The sequence below is a fragment of the Alligator sinensis genome, unplaced genomic scaffold (genome assembly GCF_000455745.1).
Source record: "Alligator sinensis unplaced genomic scaffold, ASM45574v1 scaffold222_1, whole genome shotgun sequence".
Taxonomy (NCBI): Eukaryota; Metazoa; Chordata; order Crocodylia; family Alligatoridae; genus Alligator; species Alligator sinensis.
In genome coordinates this window covers 370,564-396,154 of record NW_005841912.1, presented here as the reverse complement: position 1 = coordinate 396,154, position 25,591 = coordinate 370,564, and the positions used below count along the sequence as shown (strand labels likewise).

At 45.0% G+C, this 25,591-nt stretch overlaps 1 protein-coding gene and 1 pseudogene across 1 annotated transcript in view; one reads left to right on the top strand and one right to left on the bottom strand.

Annotated features, from left to right (window-relative positions):
- The first annotated feature begins 10,801 nt into the window (after positions 1-10,801).
- On the top strand, positions 10,802-14,518 carry LOC102378676 (annotated as a pseudogene).
- A 3,016-nt stretch (positions 14,519-17,534) lies between these two features.
- CDKL2 (cyclin dependent kinase like 2) overlaps positions 17,535-25,591 on the bottom strand; it is a 48,553-nt gene continuing 40,496 nt past the window's right edge. The window contains exons 9-14 of the mRNA XM_006018751.2: positions 22,621-22,913; positions 21,734-21,827; positions 20,898-21,015; positions 20,584-20,690; positions 19,728-19,823; positions 17,535-18,135 (exon numbers count right to left, since the gene is read on the bottom strand). Of these exons, the coding sequence (XP_006018813.1) occupies positions 19,764-19,823; positions 20,584-20,690; positions 20,898-21,015; positions 21,734-21,827; positions 22,621-22,913 (672 nt within the window). The 3' untranslated portion in view covers positions 17,535-18,135; positions 19,728-19,763. The remainder of the gene's footprint in view (positions 18,136-19,727; positions 19,824-20,583; positions 20,691-20,897; positions 21,016-21,733; positions 21,828-22,620; positions 22,914-25,591) is intronic.

The window sequence follows — 25,591 nt, the reverse complement described above, 5'->3', positions numbered from 1 at the left end:
TTCACACGTGGCGGCTAGTAATTGGCTCGCTGGCCGTTTAAAATTCCGCGCAACTTCCGCCCAAGTCGAAGAGCTTTGAGCACGCTGCAGAGTGCCTCTTAAGTTATCTGACTTGCGGCTGCCGATCGATAGACTGATCACCTATCGATCCTTCTTCCCGTCACCGAGCGCAACCCTAGACGTACCCCTTTCCCCGCCGGCTTTGAATTGCGGACGGATTAACTGGCTTGGGCCCCGCCAGCTGGAACAACTCGTGTGGTTGTTCAGACGACCGGACCACCTGCATTTTTTGCAACCGATAAGTTGTGTCTGCCTCTCCATTCACCAGCCCGCCCTAACGTACGACCAATTTCTAACGCAACTCGAGTCGGCTCTGGCCGTCCGAGACAGTTCCCAACATCGATTTGTCTAAAGGAAAGTGGTTGGTGGAGCATATGTACATATGTCTGCGCACACAGCTTCTGCAATGATGGGCTACAGGAAGCAGATGGTTCAGGTATCTCTAGAAGATAGGAAGAAGTAGTGAGGAATGGCAAATGAAGATCTCAAAAACAACATAGGACTGGAACAGGTTTCCTAGGCCAATGAGTTCAGTACCTTGCACTTGCAGACAGTTGTTAAAAAATCTTCAAATTTGTCTCTTCCAATCGTCACCCACAACTACAAGCAGCAATATCCAAAACACTTCATAGCAAGCCATAAGTAAAAGCAAGGCAGATAGGCATTACCATTGCTCTTCCTATACCCCCACTGAACATTTTCCAATAAGCAACAGCAATATTTGTGACCTGAGATCATTTTCACAGATCTTTCTTATCAACTCTAAATAAATAGCTACCTACTTTTTTTCCAGCTTTGTCACACACACATACATACATAAACATATACAGGTAGTCCTCGACTTACGTTTCACACCTACAACGTTTATAAATTGACGCCCTGTTTCAACTTTATGATGCCAGTTTCGACTTTACAATGCTTGATCTGATGGGATGCTATGCCAGTGAACAAGTTCGCTGTCTCACTCATCTCCCTAGAGAACATCTGTCCAAACTTCCTTGGACACTTTCTTTAAGAAAGCAGACAAGACTCGAGAAGAACCTGCAGCCAAGACTCCTGATAAGACTCCAGCCAAGAACCCTTCAAAAAGTCCAACCAAGAGCCTTTCAAAATGTCAAGCAAAGTCACCACAGAAAAATCCTTCCAAATCAATATGATTGCTATTTACAATATAAATACATTAATGTAGCTATATTACTCATCTATAATTGATCAAGTACAAAATTCTGGGATATTTTTGGTGAAAATAGGATATCGGACCTTGGTTCAGGATCCAACCCCCCATTTATAACTTTGTTTGTTATGAAAAAATTGGTTCCGAGTTACAACGTTTTGACTTAAGATGCATTTTTAGGAACTGATTGTGTCATAAGTCCGAGGACTGCCTGTGTATATATTCCCCAGATGCTTTGCTTGCTGTCCAGTAACTGAACAGAAGTTCCAAGCAAAGAGCAAGCCAGATCAATCGCTCCAAAGTCAGGAAGGTCCACATCATTAAAACATAAGTGACAACTGAATCCTCTGAGTTACACATTATGTTAAAAATAGATCCACCAATAACTAGACTGTACAAGACTAAAGAATACTAAACCAGGATTGCCACTAATGATCCGGACAATGTTCAACAAACTAGAGACAGACAATGTTTGTTTAGAAGTTAACTTGTCTGTGCAGGCAAACTTTTATTGGCCCAGGCTAGCCCAAAATATGACAGACTATTGCAGATCTTGTAATCTAAGTAAAAGCCAACAATAATGCATTCCATGAACATGATGGGATTTGGAGCAAAGCATGCAAAGGCTTAGGATTAGGGTGGATCTGGGCAACTTGGGTTCAAGTCCTTGCTCTCTCAAACTTCCTGTACAACCTTAGGCAAGCTCCTTCACCCCTCTGTGCTTCAGTTCCCCATCTGTACATTGGTAATAGCTCTTCCCTACCTCAGGGGTGATGTGAGGATAAAGTAAAGATGAGAAGTATGCAGATGTGACTGTGATGATGGACATAAAAGTATCCACTACAAATGGAAATGTTGGGAAAAACCTCAAGGGATTCTCAGTGTAAATAGTAAGCAAATGCTGTGTGCCCTGGGACTGCCTGGTTAACTGGATTTAAAAGAAAGCAGGGCACAGTGGCACCTCATAGGTCATAGTGTCCAGAAATGCAGCCAGAGGGAGAGCACACTGGGAGGCTGGCAAGAGCTACACAGAACTGACACACAAAGGTACATTTTGTTGATTATCAGCAGGACATGACGATAAAACTGACTGCAATTTAAAACATTTTAAACAAAGCCATCCCTAGCACAGATACTGGACATGGAGGCCTTGTGCTCACCATAAGCAATGTTGGACTGTGAATCTGCTCTGGGGGCAGTTAAGTGGCAGAGGCAAGGAATCTTTCTGTATTAAGATCAGGTTCTCAGATGCCTGCTTCCAGGACTTCTGCAGGATCTGAAGGCATCTGCGGGATTAAGTGAAAATGGCAGGGGTGTTGATGACACTTCCAACAACATTGTATATCCTGGCAGCAGGCAGGGTGATTTGACTATAAGGATTCAAAAGAGAGTACCATCTAGCGAATGACTAGCATATTTCCTGCACCCACTACACTAAACATGCCGAGTTTACCAGTGACTTTCTTGGCCAAGTATTGGCCAGCCTCAAACCATTACTTAAGATCTGAAGCATCTTGGTGTCAAGCAGCACCGCTAGATCAATAAGATTTGGGTCTGCGTAGAATGTCAGATTGGAAGGGACCTTAGGCCAGAGCCCAGACCAGTGTATCATAGATATCTACTGATCTCATTCATAAACTGCTCCAGGTCCATCTGAAAACTAGCTAGTTTGTTTGCCTTCCTCTCTCCCATTGTGCAAGTTCATTCATAGCATCTGACGAAGTAGGCTGCAGCCTATAAAAACTCATGCCTGTAAGGTGCCACTGTCCTGCCTTCTGTTTAATTTCAGACTAACACAGATACCTCTCACTACTCAGATGGTTGGACTTAAAATTTAGCTATTTAGCTGAGCTCATAAAAACAGGCAATAAAATCATTATTTGTTTTGGGGTGCATAGCATATACCTTATTCACCCACAGTGAAAGGGAAGAAGTGACAGAAGGCCCTAAAGACCACAACCTCTCTCCTGAGTCATTTTTGAGTCCCCCAGGTCAATATTATCTGATATGACAGAGTCTCCAGGGTATTTGCACTCATTTTGGCCATGAGAAGGGATGACAGCATTGATGTGAGGCACAGTAGAACATGTTCAACCCTTTCTTTTTGTCAACATCAGTGCCAAAAGCAATCACTAAATATTTTTCCAGTGTTAACAACCGCTTGCTACGCAAGGGTACTGCCCAATCTGCCAGCTTAGCAGAACCAGGCTGAGTCATAAAGTTAAATACCACGTATGGATCCAGACTAGAAAAAACAGAGAGTTTCATTGCTGCTTGATAGATGTTCAGGATTAGAAGTCAGACCACTAATACCAAATATTAAGAAAAAGCTGGGGGGGGGGGGGGGGGGTGTTAACAAAAAAACCCTCTTTAATGTTTTCTGTTTAAGAAATGGTGAAAGCCTGTGAATACCACAAAAATTACTAATGTTCAGGCATTTCCTCAATGTTTAAGCTACCAGGATCAAGGTCCCACTATGCTGCATGCTGCATACAGTCAGAATATGTTACAGCCCAGAGGATCTTGCAGTCCAACGCAAGATCTAACAAGATCTAATGCAACCAAAACCAAGGTGGAATGAAAAAATAGGAATACAGGAAACATGTATACTTCTATACTTGCCAGATATGATAGCTCTTGACTGGTTGTCCATCCCTCTGTTAGCTGTTTCTTATAGGCAGCCAGTAGAAAAGAGCCCTCAGGAGGAATTTGAAAGAGACCAGGCAATCAGCAAAGAGATGTATAGTGGGAGTGCTCTCAGTATATAAGGAAACACAGAAGGCAGCAGGAAGCACTGGTAGAGAAGCAGGAAAAGGGCGAACTGCTGGGGGGGAAGAAAGTGGGTGGGGGGAGAGAGAGAATGTAGCCAGGGGAGCGCCTCATCCTCCCACTCCGACCCCTGCTCCCACTGCACCGTCCATGCAGCAGCTCTGGCAGCCAGGTGCCATACTGGGCCTGAGATGGGCAGGGAAGATGGGGCCACAGCTGCAGGGCTGCTCCCAGAGAACCCTGCCGCTCTGTGGGGAGGTGTTGGTTAACCCTTTCCCCTCCTTTTTGGCACAGAATTTTGCCTTTTAAATCACTGCTTGAAACAGTTTGGTGGCAGCTTCAACATTAACCCCCTCAACAACACTTTGCCCCATTGTGCCTCTGTCAGCTGCTACCCTCACCCCATGAATGGCCTCTGCCCAATTACACCTCTGCTTATTCCCTATGGCATCTCAGTCTCTGGATCAGTAGCAAGCAGTGCTTCTTGCACCTTCATTTGGGTCAGAACCCTGCCGTAGGGAGGGCTGGTACATGAGAACGTAAGAAGTGCCTTACAGGTCTGAACAAGTATCCTGTATCTCCAATAGTGGCAGGAGTGGACACTAGAGCAGTGGTTCCCAACCTTTTTTTTCCACAACCCATTGCTGGGAGCCAAGTGCAGCAATGGCCCAGGAGCTGGGGAGTTTCTGGCATGGGGCACGGCTCATTTTTTGTGTGTGGCACCGTCAGCATTGTCCCTGTGACCCTCATTTGGGTCACGACCTGGGGTTGGGAACCGCTGCTATATAGGGAGAGCACCAAATTGGGTATCTCTAGAGTGATCTCTCCCCTATTCAATACCACCCTCTCCCCAGCACTCACTATTCATTGGTTTAGAGATGCCAAAGGAAATGTTTTCCACAGCAAGCTGCGCATCTCCAGTCCCTGATCACACTAAAGTTTGCCTTCAGCAGCACTGCATTGGGGCTTCAAGGTAGCAAGGCTAAGACTCTCATATTGGCAACACTCAGGCTATTTCAAACCCATCTACTTAGGTGCTTAGATGGAATTATTAGCATACTAGCTAAGTGTCTACCCATGATCATGTGGGAACTTATTGTCCCATTAATGTGTTTACTCATCTGTGTAGCTGGCAGGATAAAATCAGCAGATGCTGTAGCATGTGGAGCAGACAGCCATTTATCTACATAATCATGTGGTTTAGTTGCCATGACCTAACTACACTCCCTATGTAAATGTTTACTTCCTATTAAAGCAACATGAACTTTCACAGATTTCCCCCCTCTTTAGATAAACAGGAGCTGGACTGGGGAAATAAATTCTATTTGGGGAGTCACGTAACAAGACATTTGGCCCTCATATGGCTACAGTCATCAAATGAAATGCTTTAGGGTAGCCCTAAGAATCTTCCTGTCTAAGACAAGATGCAGGCAGCGGTTACGTAAGAGCTTACACAGAACAGTTAAGTTCATGAAACATCTTTTGGACCACAGGCAGCGATATCCTTGTGACAAACTGTTTATTCATTCCTGACTAAGCAAATGAAGCAGGTTGTGCTTGTATTAGCTGCAGTTGCACTCACAGTACATTTATTCAGAATACTGTGATTTTGCCTATCTTCTTTAAGGCTGAAATTCTGAATTGCAGAATATGAAAGGATATTGGTTATTTTTCTTAAATGAAAAAAAGTTTTGAACTACAGTGGAGAACACTACTGGCAAAAAACAGAAAATGGTGGGAAATTTAACAAATAAAAGTTTTAAAGGTAAAATTGTGAGTAGCTACAAAACAGATTTGCATGACAAGGTTTTACTTCTGATTCTTTCCAAGGTAAGTCCTCACTGGATTGGGCAAAGTTATCTTAGTTTAGGGGTTTGTGTTGTTTGTCCACTACTTTTGCACGCTGGTGTAATGCCAGTTACAGTGGTGTAAATCTCTCATCTTTCATGCCCTAAGCCTTTAAATTATGCTCTAAAAGGGACAAGTATGGAAGTCTGTATCTCGAAATATAAAGAGATACAAGTTGTTCTTTGGGTAGTTTTTCCCTCTTTGCCATAAAACATGAGGCCGTTCCTTCTTCCTTTCAAAAAGCCAAGAAAATTAAATGCAAACAAATCTTACTGCACTATTATAGCACTCAGAAGTGCTCTATTTAGAAGCAGCACTGCCTTTGCAGACACTCCTGAAGAGGTCACCTTTATGCTGGTGACTAACTTTCTAGACTCCATCAGCATCATAGTTACAAAAAAAACATGCCAGTGTTCAAAAAGCATAATATATGATAAAAACAATCTGAACACTAAAGGACTGATTCTCAGCCAGGGTGCTGTGACACGCTAGGGTGCTTTGAAATCCTTTCAAGTATGCTGGAGGATGTCACATTGTCAGGTATACCCAGGAAAACTTTTATAATCTTTCCTCTGATGCCTGATAAAGGGCGTTTGTTCCCAAAAGCTTGCAATTAAAGAATTTCTTTTGCAAAAATCTTGTTGGTCTAATAAAAGATATCACCTCTACCATGAGTCCTGGTTGCTTTTTCCTGTAGACCAATACAGCCACAACTTGGATACCTGACTCATGGTTTAACATGCAGTTCATCGGGCTGGGCCCCAACGGAGTCAACAGCATTTCAAACCATGGTGATCTCACAGCTCAGTACTACTCAGTACGTGTGGGTATTCCAGATACCTCCCCGAAAATATCTATGTGCTAATTGGCCCCCCTCCCTGACTGCAATCAGGTGTTCTTGTCATGAGTCCTGGGATCCTCCAAAAATGTGTATGCAAGTGAGGGGCAAAGTAACCTGGTATGGCTTCACTCATGGAGGGCAGGGCCACAGTAATCATGTTAGCTGAGAAAAGGGGCAACAGAGGGATTCTGGGTGAACTCTTTGAGGCCCCATTTTGTGCTCAGCTGTGGGAGTGAAGAAGACAAAATGTATGCAATATAGTGGCTTACCATGACTTTGAAAAAAAGCTGGCACTGAGGGGGACTGCACTTAATGGGCATTATCATATATTGTATTCAGATAGTTGGCACTGACCTAGTCTTGTGGTAGCACCTCATACTCACCAGGGAAACACTATGTATCTGGGTCCATGAAGGCAGGTTTCCTTAAGCCCCTGGGGGATAACTGTTCTTCTGGCGTGGTTTATTACTTGCTGAGGTGTTGGGGCTTAAAGCCCACTTTATGGAAAGGGGAGGCTCCTCCGTAACTTGCTTCTCTGGCCATATGGCTGAGGGCAGACAAAACTTAGGGGCATCCAAATCCCAAGCCTCCAGGCTTGGGCCTGCATGTAGGATGCATGCCACAAGACTTTGAAAATATCTGAAGTCCCTGGTAGGGGTGGAGGATGTTTGCCAGTTGTAAGGCCACTTATGGTTCTGGACTGACTCATGGATTTGGACTTGATTTGGCTGATTTGCCTTGGAACATGACAAATTTCTTTAAAAAACACTTACCTGGCAAGGGAAATACCCTGACCAAGGTAATGCAATTAAAATGGTACTGTGTAGTAGAGAGTTGCACCCTTGTCAACTTGTGGGCAGGACTCTTTATGACAGCCTCATGGGAGGATCTTGGCTACATGGTGACTTTATGGAAATGGGAGACTTTTTCCTAGCTTGCTCCTGCAGCCATATGGCTGGGGGCAAGTGAAACTCGGAGGCATCCAAACACCAAGTCTCCAAGCTTTGGCCTGCACTTAGGATATCTGCCAAAGGATTTGGAAGCATCTCAAGTCCCAGGCTGGAGTGGAGAATACTTGCCAGTGGCAGGGCCACATATGGTTCTTGCATGATTCAAATGGATTTGGATCTGATCTGGCTAATTTGACCTGGGACATGAAAAATTTTCCTTAAACCAAACAAACAAACATCTAGATGGGGTCTAGATGGGAGAAGGTGGTGAGGGAGATGGTATATGCAAGACCAAGCAGACTGGGGGCAATGGAATACCACACATCTTGTATGTTCCTCAGAGCCACACACATGAGCCAGATCTGCAAGCTGCTGACTAGACCAGAGATGAAAACGGCCTGCTTTGTCAGCAACTATGCAGGGCACCTGCTGAGACAGTGACAGGCATACACGCCGCCCAACAGGAGACCATGGAGCAGATGTGGTTCTACAAGGTCCTAGATTTGTTCTTGCACAAATACAACCCACTCAAAGAAGACCCATGCAACCATGACCAACCACCAGAAGATGCAGGAGGCTGGCGACTGTGGGCCTGCTCCATGGCAACAGCTGCCGAGCTGTGTGGGAGCAAACCTTCCATAAGGGCCTATGGAAAAAACACAGGGACTTGAACTGGCTAGCAGCCCACTGGGTACTGCCCGTGTGGGAGCTAAGGCACAAAAAGGAACAGAGAAGCCAGTCCAACTGTCCCAGGGAAACCTGCCAAGGCAGAGCCAAGACCATCAACCACTCCCTGTGGTTTTGCTCATATGCCAAGGAGGTACGGAGGAAGATAAACTGGCTCCACTAGGTGGTGATGGGGGGGCCAGGATTATAACCAGAGAGGTGGCACTGTACGGGCATCTGATCAGAGGTCCCCGTCAGCCCACTTTGATCAGTTCATCTCCTGCATCAGGAGTGCCCTGTGGAGGACCAGGAACCTCCTGATGTTCTGGCATACACAGCTCTCAGGCAAGGAATGTGTTAAGATGGGGCTGAGTGAGCTGCAGACCTACTACCAAAAGACAGTAGGGGAAGATGGAGAAGAGGTAGCAAACATCCGGCAGAGGTGCCACTGGCACAGGCTGTTCAAGGACTCCCGCCCCTCCTCCCCTGCCCCCCCCCAGGGAAAAGGACAGTGAGGAGGAGGAAGAAAATGAGGACAGTGAAGAATAAAGTGGATTGAGTGGTGACAGCAACGATTGACAGAGACACCAGTGACAGCAACAATAAGTGACAGCAAAATGGATTAAAACTAAAGAATAGAGACTAACAGATGAACAGCATAATTGTAACAGTGAAGGGTATGCAGATGGGAGCATGGGTATGAATATTGTAACAGATATGTGGGTGTGTTTATTGTAATTGGTATGTGTTTCTGTAACTCCATGTATTTGAAGACTGATAGGGTTGTAGCGTACCTATCTACAGAAATATATTTTTGCACAAAACAACAGAAGTCTCAGTCTTTTTGGCTAAGAAATACTGTAGTAGAATTTCTGGCACCAAGGGGTGGGTGTTAAGGTTGGCTCTGGTCCTGGCCTGAGATTGTAGTACCTCCAGCCCCAGTGCCAGTTCCCTGAGGAGGGAATATCTGCCTGTTTTCTTTTAAGGACCACAAAAAAAAAAAGGTTCCCATCAGCCAGTTTGTCCAATATGGGGCATGTGTTTTATAGTCATGTTCAATATTAGTTGCATTTAATTAAATTCATAGCTGATTTCTATTACTGAACACCTACTGCTTTTGGCAGCAGTTTAACAATAGATTATGTATTTAATGAGGCTTTCTTGTATGCAATTCCCTCCATGCTGACTGGGGGAAAATCCTCATCTTATATTTGAGTAAATATGGTATATTGGGGCTGACAGATCTGAACAACACAGTAAGTGCCTGCTGTTCTATCTGGGGTCTCTTCATGACTGCATTACAGCCTGGCACTGCCTGCTGCTTCCCAGCTGTCTGCCCCCTGGAGCACAACCCTGGGGAAAAACCTATGCCTTTCAGAAGACAGCTCCTGAACAGCTCTGTCTGCATAACGGAAGATTAACAAGGCCTCCTCAACAGCTGATCTGGGTGGTGTTAGAACCAGGGAAATCTTGGTGAAGACCAGAGATGGCCAACCTGCTGCATATACACCACAAGTGTCATGGGCAACTTCTATGTGTGTCATGTGGCAGATCAGGAGGGAGATGGGGAACCATAGGGCTGGATAGGGGAGGAAGCAGAAAGCAGGAGTAGCAGACTGAGCAGGAAAGGGCATGAAAGTGGCACTCAGAGGATGTGGGGCTGATTTGTGGCACACCTGCCAAAAACGTTGGCCAGCACTGGTACAGACAAGGCTCCTGCAGGCAGACCTGCTTTGACTGCATCAGCAGTGACCCAGTTCCATAGCAACCCAAGCTGCCTTTTCCCTGGCACTGAGGCCAGTTCAGATGAAGCCTCAGGTAATCTTCCCAAGTGAGCCTGAAGACTCTGGCTCCTGTCAGCACCCCAAAAAAGACTGACATTTGCCCCAGTGGCTGCTACTACCCCCTGAAAGCTCTGAGTTGGGGTCTCTCACTATAGATCATCTGCCACTTGTGGAAACTAAGCAGTCCTGCAGAGTGTGTAGGGACTTCACCTCCAGACATTGAGCATCCTCAGCTCCCTCCAATTTCAAGGAGAGATGCAAGCACTCAGTAAACACTCAGTACTATCCCCCTATGCAGATACCTCCTGCGCACTCTTCACTGACTCCCAGGGACTGTCCTTGAAATTGCACTGCTAGGCTTTAGGAAGGGCCAGCATTCCTCTTGCTTTGGCTGATTAACAATCAGTATGGATTAAATCTGGAAGGAGTAAAGAAGGGAAATGGGTTGTTTCATTTCTCTGCTGCTTTTCTATACAGTATAAGGCCAGTCAAACAAACCATATAGCTTGATCTTGTGAACATAACTTTGAGGCAGCTCCTTCAACATCTGATTCAAAAGGAAGGATGCCATTCCACAACCCTCTGTCTTCCCTCTCTTCCTTGTGGTCTTTCATGCAAATATCGTGACCACAAAGGCTGGGTTCTGACGCACCATCTCTTCTTTAAGGCAGCACTTACTTCAGTGTTCATACAGCCTAGTCTGGGAACAATGACTCTCAAGGCATCTGCTTCTTTCTGCTGGAGTTGGCTGACTTTCTGCCTGGTGGTAACTACAGCCCAAGGTAAGGCTTTTGAATGATTCATTCTGCACTGGTCCAAGACAGGGTGAGGGAGGAAGCGTGTCCAAATGTAACAGGGCTGCAGCCAGTGGTAAGACCCCAGAAGGAATAAATCTCAAACATACCTAGATTTTAGAGAGCGTTGGTGTTCACGTGTGGGTGACAGATGGGAGGACTTCTATCTCTGGGGCAGACTGGGAGAGCCTTGTTCACATGGAGAAGTGCCTCAAGCCACCAGGGGTGCCATTGACTGCACATGGAGCATAAACCATGATTCACTGAGGCAGGGTATCTCTTGAAATTTTAACATACACAAACTTTCTCTTCCTCAGTTACCATTCTTCCATTTTAAGACCTCTTTTATGAGCTCTGATATACTTTTAAACATTGATTTTAAAAAGCTCTGGATTTTTGTCCTCTCCAAACAGCTCTTTCCGTTCACTGCTAGGTAAAGTTTGACTCGCCTCTGACAGACCTGTAAGTTAGTGTCCTAGCACCATGCAAAACCTACCCAACAGATTTCATATCACCAAGCTAAAATGATGGGTGTTTTAAAACCTGAAATTACTACAGGAGCCAGACAAACAAGCCAGTCAAAGTTTTCACATGCAGTTTTTTAGCTGAACTGGTTATTGCAAATCAGGACAAAGCAGATGCTGGAATGGATTTAAACACATGCTGTAAACCCACATAATTATGATGAGACTGTCTGAAGGGGTGATTAAACAGTAGGTTACACCCAGCCAACAATCTCTCTCTTTGTACCCCTTGCAACAGGCTGGTGTTCAGGAGGGAGGAGTGTGCAGGCTGTGACTGCTCCAGCTCAGGAACTGCCTCCCTTCTTTCCCACACAGATACTCAGTCAAGACAAACTTCTTGCTCTGTGCTTGGGGACTCCCAGGGTGCGCTGCCCTCTCTATCCATGGGCAGCTGCATGGTTGTAGGCCTGGCAGGCTGAGGCACATCTCGCCCTCTGCTCTTGCTTAACAGCCTCCAGTAATGTGTTCTCCTCAGAGGCACCTTATGGATGCTGAAGCCCAAGCCTGCTTAACACCAAGCTAATGTTTTTGTCCTGGGAAACTCTCATTTCTGGCCTTCCTCTCTTTCAGGTGCCAAACCAAGCTCCATCCTTGGCCAGCAGAGTGGAGGTGCACTTGTGACACCAGCGCAAGGAGCCTCAGACCATGTCACAGCTCCAAGACCCACCCTAGCCAGATGCAACATCAGGAGTAAGTATAAGATACCGTAACTGGGCACTTGACCCAGCAGGAAATGGCCAGAGGACCTGCAGAGGCTGCCCACTGGGATAGATGTCACTAGGCAAGGGGCTGCCAAAGTCACAAAGGCACCTTGGCATAGAGGGAGGTGCAGGGGCAGCAGGGGAAGAGGAGCCAAGAAGGAGCACTCATGCCCAAGCTACATGCACCCTGTGCTATACAGCCCCCTTTGGTAGATCAGTTGGTTTTGATCCCCGCCCCTGCTACCCAGTGGGGCCAATCCAGTTCATGGCTGTAGCTCAGCTTTATGGAGTGCTTGGGGTGACAACAACAAATACCAGGTTAGGCTAAAAAAATCAGTCACCAGTCTATGATTGCAATGGGGAGGCCTCCTCCTACGGTTATAACCTAGCTGGAGTGTTCCTCCCTCCCCTGCCTGTTTCTTGTGGGAGGGGAGGGGAGAAAGGACTAGTTTTAAGCTGGGCTTCTGGAAGGTTTTAGCTCTGGTGAACAGCAAGAAGAGTCTTGCCCAGGAAGCCTGACTCCTCCCCTTTCCCAGCTGCTCAGCATCACCAAAGATTAACCAGTCCAAATGGAAACACTTAGGCTAAAATGCCCAGTTCAGCTTCAGCCTCTTCCTGATGGAACTGGTCACATACTCAGCACTGGGAGGCCAGGTCCTGGGCACCACAGGACTCTTACCTGCTAACTTCCAGGGCTCTTCAAGAGCAGCTCATCTTCCCTTACCTATGAACACCCAGTAGGGCGCAAAGCCCCTGCAGGAAGAAATCCCATAGCTGCCCCTCCCACAATGAGTGCATGCAAGGGTGGGGGTGGGATGACTGGGAACCTGCAAAACTTGATGGACTACAGGGATGGGAGGGGGTCAGTGAAGCAGCTAGGGGGAAGGGAAAGGATGCTCCGGGGCTGTGCCTGTGGATTCTGGGATTCTGCTGCAGACACTGCCCCTGCTGATATACTGAGGGGCAAAGCATGACTGGATCTAATGAACTTGGGGTGAGGCACAGACATGAGGGTACTTTGAGGGTAATGGGAGTTCTGGAACCCAGGGGGGGCATTCAAAATTAAAGTGGTTTTGCAAGGGAGGCAGGAAGGGGCAGTGCCTCAAGATCTCCTGGCTCCTTCTTGCCCCTGAAGTCTTCCTTGGTTGGCAGGGAGTCTCTGTAGCGAGTAATCTAGGGCAGCAGAAGGAATCCAGTTCCCTGCAACTCTTAGCAAACCTGCAAAAAGGGGAATTGTTGGTTAGCAATCTTGCAGCTCTAGAGGGGAGATAATCTCCTTGGGGCCATGGGCCTCCCTTTTCCACACCTGCCTGCCACCAAGCTCTGGCCAGACACATTTCAGGAATCTATCAGGAAAGGAGCTCCATCCTTGAATGCCTCCTAACACCAGACTAGAGCTCCTGTCCCTCCTGTGGACTGTTGGAGGTGAGAGACTCCGCTGCTGTGCAGCACAGACCGGAAAGGGGCATTCTAGGTACTTGGCACACGCAGCACTAAAGAACATTCAGGGTGCAAAGTCAACCACCCTGGAGGCGAGCAATGCCAGCACCTTCCCAGATCTCCCTGAACCTTCTTTTGACCCCTCTGGTTTATGTGCCTTGTAATGTAATTCAGTGCCTGAGAGGGTGATAGGGCTTGCTTACTGTTAGCTGAGGCAATGTTTTCTTTTTGTTCATTCAATGTGTGGTTTCAGCCCTGGCATGCTGTAGTCCAAGCAAAGCTCAATTTGAAGACAAAGTTAACTGCCTTGCACTATTTCCTATGGTGCTCCTCGCTGAAACATATCAGAGTGCCTTGAACTTTCATTTATCCTTATTCCCAGTCAGAAGTGGCTTAGCAAGTGTTGTTCATTTTTGTCAGTTTGCAAATACATTTCAGTTCATTAACAGAGGTTTTAAAATCTACCTTCCCTCAGAGCTAAAGCGAGCCAGCCCATATGACCCAGACCTCACTGGCTATGATCCCCAGGCAGGTGACTGTGAGATTATTCCAATAACTCCTGCAGTGACCCCACCCGAGTCAGTTTCTCCAACAGACGCCACAATCAAAGCTGTTGTCAAGGCACATCGGAGACCACCAGCAGTTCCAGGCACAGGATCCAGGCTCTTCTACATCATTCCCAATCCCTCATATGGAAGATACATCTTTTATGCCCCCTTTCAGGTCCCTTTGTATTCCAGAAGTTATGTCCCGGTTAAACGAAGACCCTATACTTACAAGTGTATCTCACCTGTCAAATCACAAAGGGCTGGCTCATCTGAAGAATGGAGGAGGAAGAGGGAGGCTCCTTCAATACTTGGAAAGGCAGGGAGGATGAAGGATGCCAAACAGAAACCAAATGCTGCCTTGTACTTCCACTCTCAAGCACATAGCACCTACTAACCTCGAGGTTGAAGGCAACAATTGAAAAAGGACCATGAACAGCATTGTCTACTGCTGGAGAGGAGATGAATGAATGTTTGATGTAACATGACAATTCCTAAGGTATTTTAAATATTAGCTTCTTGTATGATGGTAGAGGCAGCTCTAGGGGAGCACAGCTGGTTGCCCTTGCTCATGGCTAGTTACATGACATCTGTGGCCAGCAGGGAATTTCTCCTCTGAATATGACCTGATTGACTTGGACAGGCTCAGGAATGGCAACAAAAACAGAAACAAAATAGGAAGCAAAGCTGTTAGGGTGAACCACTCAGTCAATCTGATGTTTGTACAGGTGATACTAACTTTACAAAACAGAGTAGTCATTGCTGACACCTGTGTGCTAGCGGCAGTTAAACATTGCACAGTACTTGAGAGCACGGTGGCCTTTGTGCAGCACTTCCAAGCTCTGTTCTGTGTCAGTTTGAAACTATACTAATGCACAGTGAAATATCTTGGGAATAGGAGAGGAGGTGGGGCAACAGGCTGGCTAGTCTATGGAAACTTCATGCTCACCAGTTAATTGAGAGAGATTTACAATGACACTTCTCTTCAGCTGAAATTTGTTTTAGTGAAATAGTTTTATAATGCAGTCTTGTGCACTGCTACTGAAATGGTACGCTGAAATCGTAGTAGGCCATTTACAGGCATTGCCATAACCAGCCGTGGAAAGACAGCACTACAAATACAACCCCCCACCTTCTGCTCTGAAGACACTACATAAATAAGACCCCCGACTTTGCAACTGCTTAAGCACATTCTTTTCTTTAAGCTCATGAATAAACTTATTTCAGTCAACAGGACAGCTCCTTGTCTTGAAATTAAAGATCTGCAGGGTTAATTGCAGGATTAGGGCTGGAGTCACTTTGCAGTAGTTTAAATTAATCTGGAATAAAATGTGAAGCTAACTGAAAATGCAGAAAGCATGGCAGGCATTCATGGGAACGCAGATATTGCAGCCAAAAAAATCCAGCATTGTTGTTTCTTTGCAACTGTTCAATCAATAAGCCTCCACAGTAATCTCCTCCAGAATCTTGTAACTATTGGATACGAGTCATTTAACTGTATGATAGGACAGGTGACACTCCTTTCCTCCTAGTCTTCATCATCGGTGATGAAACTTGATAATGCTAGTAAAAATATTACTGATGTTAAATGTACTGAATGTGTGAGGATCAATGGAACACTGAATCAATGGCAAAGGACACACAGTACCTATTCCAGGGCATCAGCTATCCACTAGTGGAAAGGGCTTGGGATAGAATCATGAAATGTTAGAAAAATAGGGCTGGAAGAGCTCTCAGGAACTCATCTAGCTCACCTCTTTTCTCCAAACAGGATCCTCCCCATCTAAAACTTCCCACCAAGTGTTGGTCTCCCCTGCTCTTAAAAACTTCCAGCGACAGAAATTGCACAGTCTCTCTCAGGAATGCATTCCAGTGCTAAACCACCCACAGAGTCAGAAAGTTTTTTCCTAGTAGCCAACCAAAAATCTCCTTTTTTGCAGTTTCAGTCTATTATTTCTCATCATGTCCCACTGGAGACAAAGAACAACTGATGGCTGTCATCTGTCCAACATCCCTTTTTTTAAGTGAAGACTTATCAAATCCCCTTCTCATGTAAAATACACATTTACAAAAATAAGCTGATAACCAAAATGGACTTTGGAGATCCTTTTATTTACAAAAATTAAATGTACATGTTTAAATAGTGCATAGGCACAATGCTTTAAAAGAAAAAGTCAAAGTGGTGACATTAATACCCTATTTTGTAGTAACTTTCTGAAAGGAATGGTACTAGCTTGAAGAGATAGACAGGTGCTTGAGCAAATTAAGTTGTAAAAGGACATTCAAGGGGGGACACCAAAAGTGTGCAATTCCCAGGAGGAGGGGAACTGATTCTACACTGAGCAGAACAGCTCAGAGATGAAGGAACCCATACTCAAGCACAGAATGGTATTATAACAGTCAGCACTGGGAGTTGACAAATATTTCTGCCCTACACCCCAGCACTGCTATTCTCACATACATCAGCCTCTTCTGCAGGCAAAGCTAAACTTCCAGGAGGTCAAAGCAACCTTGACTTAAACAGCTAACAGAGACCATTTTCTTTAATACATACCCACCTTTGCTTGAAAGAGACACCAATGGGACATTTGCTTTTTTTTTTTTTTTTTTTTTTGTGTGCGTGTGTGTGGATTTTTTTGTTTTGTTTTTAAAAAGACTGAAAGCTGTTTCAGACACTAATACCCTTACTTCTGTGTCCCTTTCCCATTTTTATAATCTTACTGTTGCATCATTCTATCTGCAGCTGCATGGGTAATCCATGCAAAGATTAATGGGAGCAGTTCAAGTGTATGTAGTATGAGATGCTATCAAATACAAAGTAGGTGAGTTAAACTGATTTGCTTCCTCCTCATCTTGAACTTATTCACCTGGCACTTGCCACAAAGCTGTAAGTTTTACACTTAAGGTATTCTCTTAGCATGAGTCGCATGTTCCCTCAGAGCCCAATACTTTTAATAGGCTCAGTTTAGCCCCCAAGACAGTCATCCACAGTTGAGGAGAAGAAGCAGAACAGATGACCAGACACATACTGTTAAATGCCGACTAGGACTCCAGGGAGAGAATAGTTAGGTCAATCTATACATCTTATATAGGCAGACAAGGTTCTTTGGGTAAATCAGATATCTTTATTAGACCAACTAAAATAGTTGGGAAAATTCTTCTTTACAAGCTTTCGTGTACAAACACCCTTCTTCAGGCAGAGGAAGCATCCTGCAATTGTTTTGTGCTCTTCCTGGATGGAACAGAATAGAAGCCAGAGGCCAGTATGCAAATCTGCATTTTCACTGACTGGCATTCTTGCATACTGGCCTCTGGCTTCTATTCTGTTCCATTCAAGAGGAGCACAAAACAACTGCAGATGCTTCCTCTGCCTGAAGAAGGGTGTTTGTACATGAAAGCTTGCAAAGAAGAATTTTCCCAACTATTTTAGTTGGTCTAATAAAAGTTATCTGATTTACCCAAAGAACCTTGTCTGCCTATGTCCTTAGACCAACACATCTTATATAGGAACTTCTATTTCTTGGGTAGAAAAAAAATGCTGTAGGCATTTCTGACAAGGGGAGGGTTTAAGTCAAGGCAGACTTCACCACTCAGCTGCACGTATGCAGTGTTCAGTATCTCAGCCATGTCAGTACTTAACCACTCAAGAACTTACATTTCTGCCTTTAGCAGAGGTCAGTTAGACAAAGCAGCTATATTTCTCTGAACTCCAAGTTCCATCTCTGCCCCTATTACCCATCAACAGCTGCCTTCTACCATCTGAAGAACCCAAGTCAAGATCTTGTCTCGTGCCAGCAAAGGCACCAGCTTAAGACCCAGCTGCAATGCCGTCTTGCACATAGCGGTCAACCAGAACAGAAGGCCCGTTTGTCAAATGTTCTATGGAACTGGATCCAAACTGTGCCCAAGAGTGCTTGCAAACGGCTGAGTTAGTGGCAGGGTAAGCAGGATGATTAGGGACTCACCTCCCTTCAGCAAAGAGATGGTGCATCATTCATATATGGAGATGCACATGGAGAATTCCCATTATTTCAGGCACCTGCACAGAGAAAGAAGAGACAGAATACGTGAGCACAGTACAGTTACTCGGTGAACATATTTCTCGTTTACATTTTTCTCCAATTTCATTCTTTGTCAAATTTGATGTCCTACATCTTTTTTTCATTCTGTTTTCTGTGAGCTATGGCTGATTGTGTAAATGTAAATTACTTTCGAGACATTCACATTAGCAATGTTTGGGAATCCAGCTGTAACAAACACACAATTTCTTATTTTAGTAGCAGAAGTAGAGAATCCATCTTAGCCCTGGGAGACACTTTTATGGGTACCTGGCTTCATAACACACGGTTAAAGTACTTTATGAAGACAGCCACTGTTCCACTCCTCAAAAAGGAAAAGGGCATGAGAGACCGAGAACTATAACAATACAAATGAGGACAGAGAAAACAAAGTAGAACGATGACATGACAGCATCTTCATGACTATTTATATTCAAAGGTGATTAACTCTTTCACCCCTCCCCCCAAATATGTGTACATGTCATGAGTCTCCCTTCAAAACCTCCAAAGCTTGCTTGTGAGAGCAAAAACCTTATACTTAGGTAAAGAAAGAACAAACAGCAGTATACTTTCAGACAGACCAGGTAACCCCAAGTTATGTCACTAACAGCATGGGGCTCATAATCGACTATAAATACATTATAAGAAGAGACATTAATGAACTGAGCATGTACCACAGCTCTTATAAGCATAAGCATAGTCAGGGGGTAACATAATAAGCTAATGCGTTTTGCTGTTGGGTATGGTAACTATCTTTCCAAGAGAGGCATGCATTCCATGCATTTCTTCTCCCCTATAGTGCCAAATACCTTGGCTCAGTTGCACAAAAATACACTTAGGGTGACAGTGTACATGGAATGTTGGAGCATGCCACAGGGCAAGGGGCCTATTCATAGACACACGTGGCACTAGGACAGTAGGACATGTTCCAAACATGGGTGCCCCTTGACTGAATGTAAAGAAGTAGTGATGTTTCTCCAGCAAAACCACAAACAGGACCATTTCTTGCAAAATAACCTGTCTGAAAGGCAACAGGAAGCTGAGCTCCAGAAAGTGGACCCATCTACATGTGCATATAAAAGTGAGGCAAACTCGACTGTAACACATGAGAGTTTATTGCAATACACTCCAGAGTTCATTGCTTCCAGATGCCATGTTTACACATGCACCCAGAACTGCAACATGCTGAGCCGTGTCAGAGCAGCTCTGGCTGACAGGAGGCCCAGGAGGTCAGTCTGCCAGCTCAGGGTTGCTCTAACCCAGCTCAACGTGCTGCGGATGGACTGGTTGGGACAAGAAGGTGTTTCAGTGCAGGGCTACCCAGCAGGCAACCTCTGCACTGAAGGACCCTCATGCTCTAGCCAGCCATGTCAGCATCTACATGTGTGTTGCTGTACACAAAAAAACTCCACAGCAGGATAGAACTTGTATTTACAAGTACTATCCTGCTGTGGAGTAAATTAGTTTACTCCAGCCTAATAGGAACAAATGTAGACACTGAGATACTTGATGAGGAACTAATTAGGCAACTCAGCAGTAAACATCTCATGTAGAAACAGCCAGTACTACATACCTGCCAAAAGTTAACAGCACCCCATCGTCTTCTAGGCTAGTGTTCTACCCTGGGGAAGTTGGCTTCTGAAGCATCTGCCAGTGATGTTCCTGATATCTGTGGATCAGGAAAGGAGCAGTAATTCCTGGTGGTGTTATTGCAGTGTAAAATCAATTACCAAAACCTCTTTAGGACACATGGGCAATCCTCACAGAAAGATTTTTGTGCAAAAAGCAATTAGCATACCTGAGCTATGCACGTTTTTAGACACCTACCACACTGTCAAAAACTAACAGATTTTTACTAGTCTCCTAGAAAGGGTTGGCAGAACTGTGTCAAGTTTCATTTGCATGCTTGGAGGCATTCCCATTACTAAAAAATGGTAAAAAAAAAACTGTCTGTGACCCATTCCCCCCAACCACGTCCCACTGCTCCTCCTCCTCTTTTTGTCTAAAATGTCCACACCATTTCTGCTAAAACTATCCAGAACTCCCTGGGTTCATCTTCCAGATCTTCCCAACTGACTGTATGACCACTCAATTTCAGTTCACATTTTTGGAAGCAACGTACTGTGTAAGACTGTGCCAAACAATTCTGGAAAACAGGTGAAAATTCACTCCCATGATTTGGGGCTTCACTGTGAACCCCAAGTTTGGTGCAGGATTGCCTAAAGATAATCCCAAGACCTCTCCTGAGTGAGTTTAAAACAGAAGGCCCCAACAGGTTCTCCAGCTGATGCTTTGGACGTTCCAGTATGCAACAGGCTTGCAGCGGTGAGGCCAGCCAGAACTTTTTGCATCTCACAACTTCTAACACGCTTTGAAACCCTTAAAAGAAAGGCCTGAGAGCAGCACAAAGCATTTTGTTTTTTCCTCACCTGCTGCAATGCCAGGCTGGGGTTATGAAGATCAATGGTGGCAAGGGATGGGATGCGGGACTCTGAGACTATTTTGTTTTCCTTTTTGACCAATCTGGAATTTCGAGCTGCAGAAAAAAAAGTGATAACAAAACTCATGCACTGACTGCTATGGATTTTTTTTGTTAGCTTAAACAAAGTTAATATTTCCCTCATGGGAAGAAATTGTCTCATGCTAACATGATAAAAAAACAACATAGCTGCTTATAACTCAGACTGCTTCCACTCACTGATTTATAATTCGTCTTTAATTGAGAGAAAATTGAAGTGCGTACCATCCACTCCTTTGAGTTCAGGGAGATGATTGTAGTTTAGCTCTGGCAAACGCACATCTACCTTTGAGAATTCCCATCTTTTCTTGTTTGCTTGAAGGACGTTCTTTTCATTTGAGACCTGTTTCCAAGGGATTGATTTGCATGAGTCACGTGTGACTTCAGTTTTACTTTTCAAAACAAGTAGGAGATATTGTGCTATGTGGGACTTATACCAGGGTCAGAGTACCAGAAAAAAAAAAGTCCTTTGCTCCCTTCAAGCACTATTCTGTTCAGGGAACCATAGCCCATATTTTCAAAAACTGAAACATTTAAGGAAGGTGCCAGCAATTTGACAAACCAAGAGATGGGTCCTGATCATGCTTTATTCAAGGCAGTTCTTCTGCTTAGACAAGGTGGATTTTTGTCTTGTTAACAACAGCACTATGTCTTAAAGTATATGATCTTTGAAGCCACTGTTTTCATGAAAAAGGTATCACTTTTCCAATCTGACCATATATGCCACAGACCATCCTAAATGTGAACCCGATAGTAGACCTACTCATCACAGCAAATACTTCAAGCTTTTGCCTACTAGAGCAGGAAGTTGTATTTGTACCTGGTCTAGAAAACCATATGTGTATAGCTCTGCTCCTCAGACAGCCAATTTCACTAACATATGCTTTATATAACAAAGGATTATACATGAGAGCCCAAAAACAACAGAAGGAAAATTGCCTTTGATAGCTTGAAAACTGGACATGCAGAGAAGGCTGAAATAAAAAAAGTGTTAATGACACTGAGGAAAATCGTTAGTTAAGAAAGCACTGGATTATCTACAGGAGTAAGAAAAAGCTTACCGAGGAGGCCAAATTTACATTGTAATGGCCTGCTGGAGAATGTTTCCCTTGTTTTACTAAAGGGTTTAAGTATTTTTTAGTCTTCTCCTCAGCTCTATAAACAAAGAGCAATAGAACATTTCAATCAGAATCAGATAAATCAGAGTTAAATACATTTTAATATAAAAGAGACTTGATATAATGAAAGATATCTAGAAGACACAGATTATATAAAAGACAATGCATTTTGAGATAGGGCTCTAGCACATACCAGCAGTCAAGCTATTAGTATATAGTATGCACAGTGTTCTGTTATTCTAGTCCTGTATCGGTGAAATAAGTCCTATCAGCCAACATCACTCTCCTGTCTAACAGAGGTGCCAAGATATGGCATTTGCTGTGGATTCATTTTCAAAAGTCTGTCCCCTAACACTGGTATCCCAGAAGACTCTTACTAACAAAGTGCACTCCCTACAGGGTTTGTATTAGCTACTCAGACTAAAATCCCATTGTTCTTGTTCACTGGTGGCACCTCAACTTTAGATCCAGAGCACATCTAGCCATTACAGGCATGTCTTCACTGAACACTTTGCCCTGCTTTTAGACTAAATTACCCTGTGCTGACCACAAAGATAAATCTCTGTCTGGGCTTGGAGATACTTCAACCATGGTGTTAGCTACATGCTAGTCCATGTAGGATGAAGCACAGTCTCCACTTTAACTCAGGGTGGACCATACTCACTTTGCAGTGAGGATGAAGGGGGGAAAAAAAACCAAACCAAACCACTCATGTATTCACAGTGGCCTTCCCACAGTACCCCCTGAAAGACAGACAAGTTTTCCCTCAACCAACCAACCAACCCACCCACCCAAACATATCTTTCACCACAAAGAACAAATCTTCATACCTGTAACTATGGCTTCCAGAAATGGACCCCATCCCAGAGTTTACCCCAATGCTGGGTGTGATGGTGGACAGGTTCTGCAGAATGGGGGGAATAACCATGCTGGGATTCCTAGTGTAGTCTAGGCTGCTGCTAGAATCTTTCATGCTCATCGGAGGAACTGATTTGAACTGGCTTGTTCCACTGTCATAGAGGCAGCTCACATTGGAAGATCTGTCAGGTTTCTCCATGTCCACTTTGGACAGTTTCACTTTGAACAGCTTAGAGTCTCTGTTTTTTGGATCAATGTTGAAGTCCTGTTCAAGAATAGAAGTGTCACTCCACTTACTGGGTACACTAGAGCGACACTTAAAATTAACTTAACGCAGCATGTGCAAAAGGGAACACAAGATAGATGCTTTGGAGTCTGTGCCAGTCTGGGGAAAAAAAGTTTAATCTTCTGAAGAAAACATTGGGAAAAGGGAGCATTCACAATTCACAGGTGCTGCCACCCCACACAAAATGTGAGAAATGCAGGAGTAAAGGACAAAAGATTTGGATCAGTTCCTGAAATGTGTAAGAAACTTAAAAAGTCATGCCCAGCCCCTAGCAACATGGCATACACACAAGCAAAGCACCTGGGCACTCCTCTCTTTCAACCAGGGCAAGGTACATGCACAAGCCTCTATCGTACCCTTAGCTAGCGGATGCAACATGCTTATGTTTGAAGTGAGCAGCCAGGTCTAAAAAAAAAAAAAAAAAGGGGTGTTTGAGGCTTTTCTGAAAATGGTAGTTTATTCTGATTCTTGCTTGACACCAAACTCCAGGAGCATTTCCATCCCCAAAAACTATCCAGACCAAAGGAATCTGGAGTACCAACCATAGGCCTGAAACAATATTCACTCATTGGTATTCTGAGACAGCAATCGCTCACACATTTGTAGAGTAAGGCATGGTCACTTGAGATGCTAAACAGAGGGCTGGCTCTGGGTTAGAAGGTGCACTCATTGGTGCTTTGAACAGAAGGATAGCTGGAGGCAGCTAAGAAAGAACAGAGATATTCTTAGGTGCTTCCAAAGAAACTGACCAAGAAATGAGCCTGAGGTTAACTCAACATTGAACCCTCCATCTAATGCAATTTAGAGCTGAATTGTCTCAGTGTTTGGGATAGGAATTTATTCCAACCAAGCAGCAAGTCAATGTTATGTTTTGCATGCTCAATTGATTTATACACTTTGGTGACTCCTCACTACCATTCTGGCTGGTTTGCAAATAATCAGTCTCATCCTATTTTACAGGCTGGAAACTAAGGGGGGAACTGATAAAGATTTTTTGGGCCGATGCTTATTATTAACAAGTCATATTGGCCAATACCAATCTGATTGCCAATATGCTGCCTGGCAGTGGGTAAGTCTGTTGGGGGGGGGAAAGGGCAGGGGGACGGAAGGAGTGTGAGGGGCAGATCGAGGCCCCTGCAGTGAGGGAGGGAGGGAGTGGGGCTGGGGCAGGAGTTGCCCAGCCGGGACGGGCCAGAGCACAGGCCAGAGCCATGGGCGGCCCATCCACAGGGCACAGGGGGGCAGCTCCCACTGCTGCGTGCACCCCAGGGGAGGTACAGGGGGGCATGTGCCTCCACGTCCATGCACAGGGCAAGGGTGAGCTCTCTGTTGCACACTCGGGACTGGGGGTGGCACCAGGCTTGTCCTGGCAGGGGCTGGGCCAGGGCTGCACTCAGAGAGGGTGGGGTGGGGCAGGTGGCAGCAGTGCTGGGAGGGGGCTACAGCCATCCCAAAATTTGCCATAGCCCTCCCTCTCAGCACATGCACATTTCCCCCCTGGGGTGCATGTAACAGTGAGAGCTGTCCTCCACCCTCCCCATCCTCCAGACGAGCTGCTCACAGCTCCGTGCTGTGCCCTGCCCCGCCCCGCCCCAGGTGGGCAGTGCCTGCCCCTGCCCCTCCCCCAGCTCCACTCCCTTCCTCACTGCAGGGCCCTCAATCTGCACCCACGCAAAAACCACCATAAAACCAAGTGTGCCCAGCCATTAAATCAGAATATTTAGCTCTAGAAATGAAAGAGATCAGAATCATTTCTTGTTTTTAGAACATTAATTTAAAATGCTTTAGATTAAACACTTTCTGAAATAAAAATCCATGCACTTTTAATATTCCTCAGTAATACACAGATGTGTTTGTTTCTAAACTAAAAAAACCCAAATAGCTAGTGAGACAGATTTTAGCTTAGCCGTATTTTCTCAATGTTACTAAAATGTTAATTTACAGGCTTTGAAATTATCTCATAGTATAAACTTTATGGGCAATAATATTTATAGATACCAAGTTTCAGATTTAAACATATGAAAACAGTAAGATAATGTCCAATTGTAAAACGGCATGATTTTCCCACAGCATCTGCACCAAGAATAAATTTGTTGGGACAGCTGAACGTACCAAGTGCCCATATTCTGACAACAAATAGGAATTGACACCCAGTCACCAAACACCAGGAAATCTTGGCAAGCTCTTCACCTCGTCATCTGCCTCCAGTGAATTTTACCTAAGGACTGTGGCAGCACAGTAGGGGATGCTACTATGCAGAGCCACTTGCCTCACTGTGCCAGGCCCAAAACCACACTTTGGGAGTCTCTCTCAGGGAGCCTACAGCCAGTTGCCCTGCCTCCTGGAGAACACCCGCAAGCCTGGGGTAACGCTGCCACCACCTGGATACTGGTCTCTGGCAGGGCTCTGTGCAGCCCAGGGCACACAGACCCTGCAAACCTTGGGGGTGGCTTTGCCCACAGTAATATTTCTGGGTGCTTCTTTCAGCCCAAAGCATCCAAAGATAGCCTCAGGTAACTGAAGGAAAATAAAAAGCCAAACTTTGCTGGTCAAGCAAAGGGGCAGAAAGCCTCTTTTCTCTTTCCTACCACAGTGTAACACAGCAAGGCACGGTATAACTGGGCACCTTTATTGATCAGAGGGAGGAAAGGGGGGGG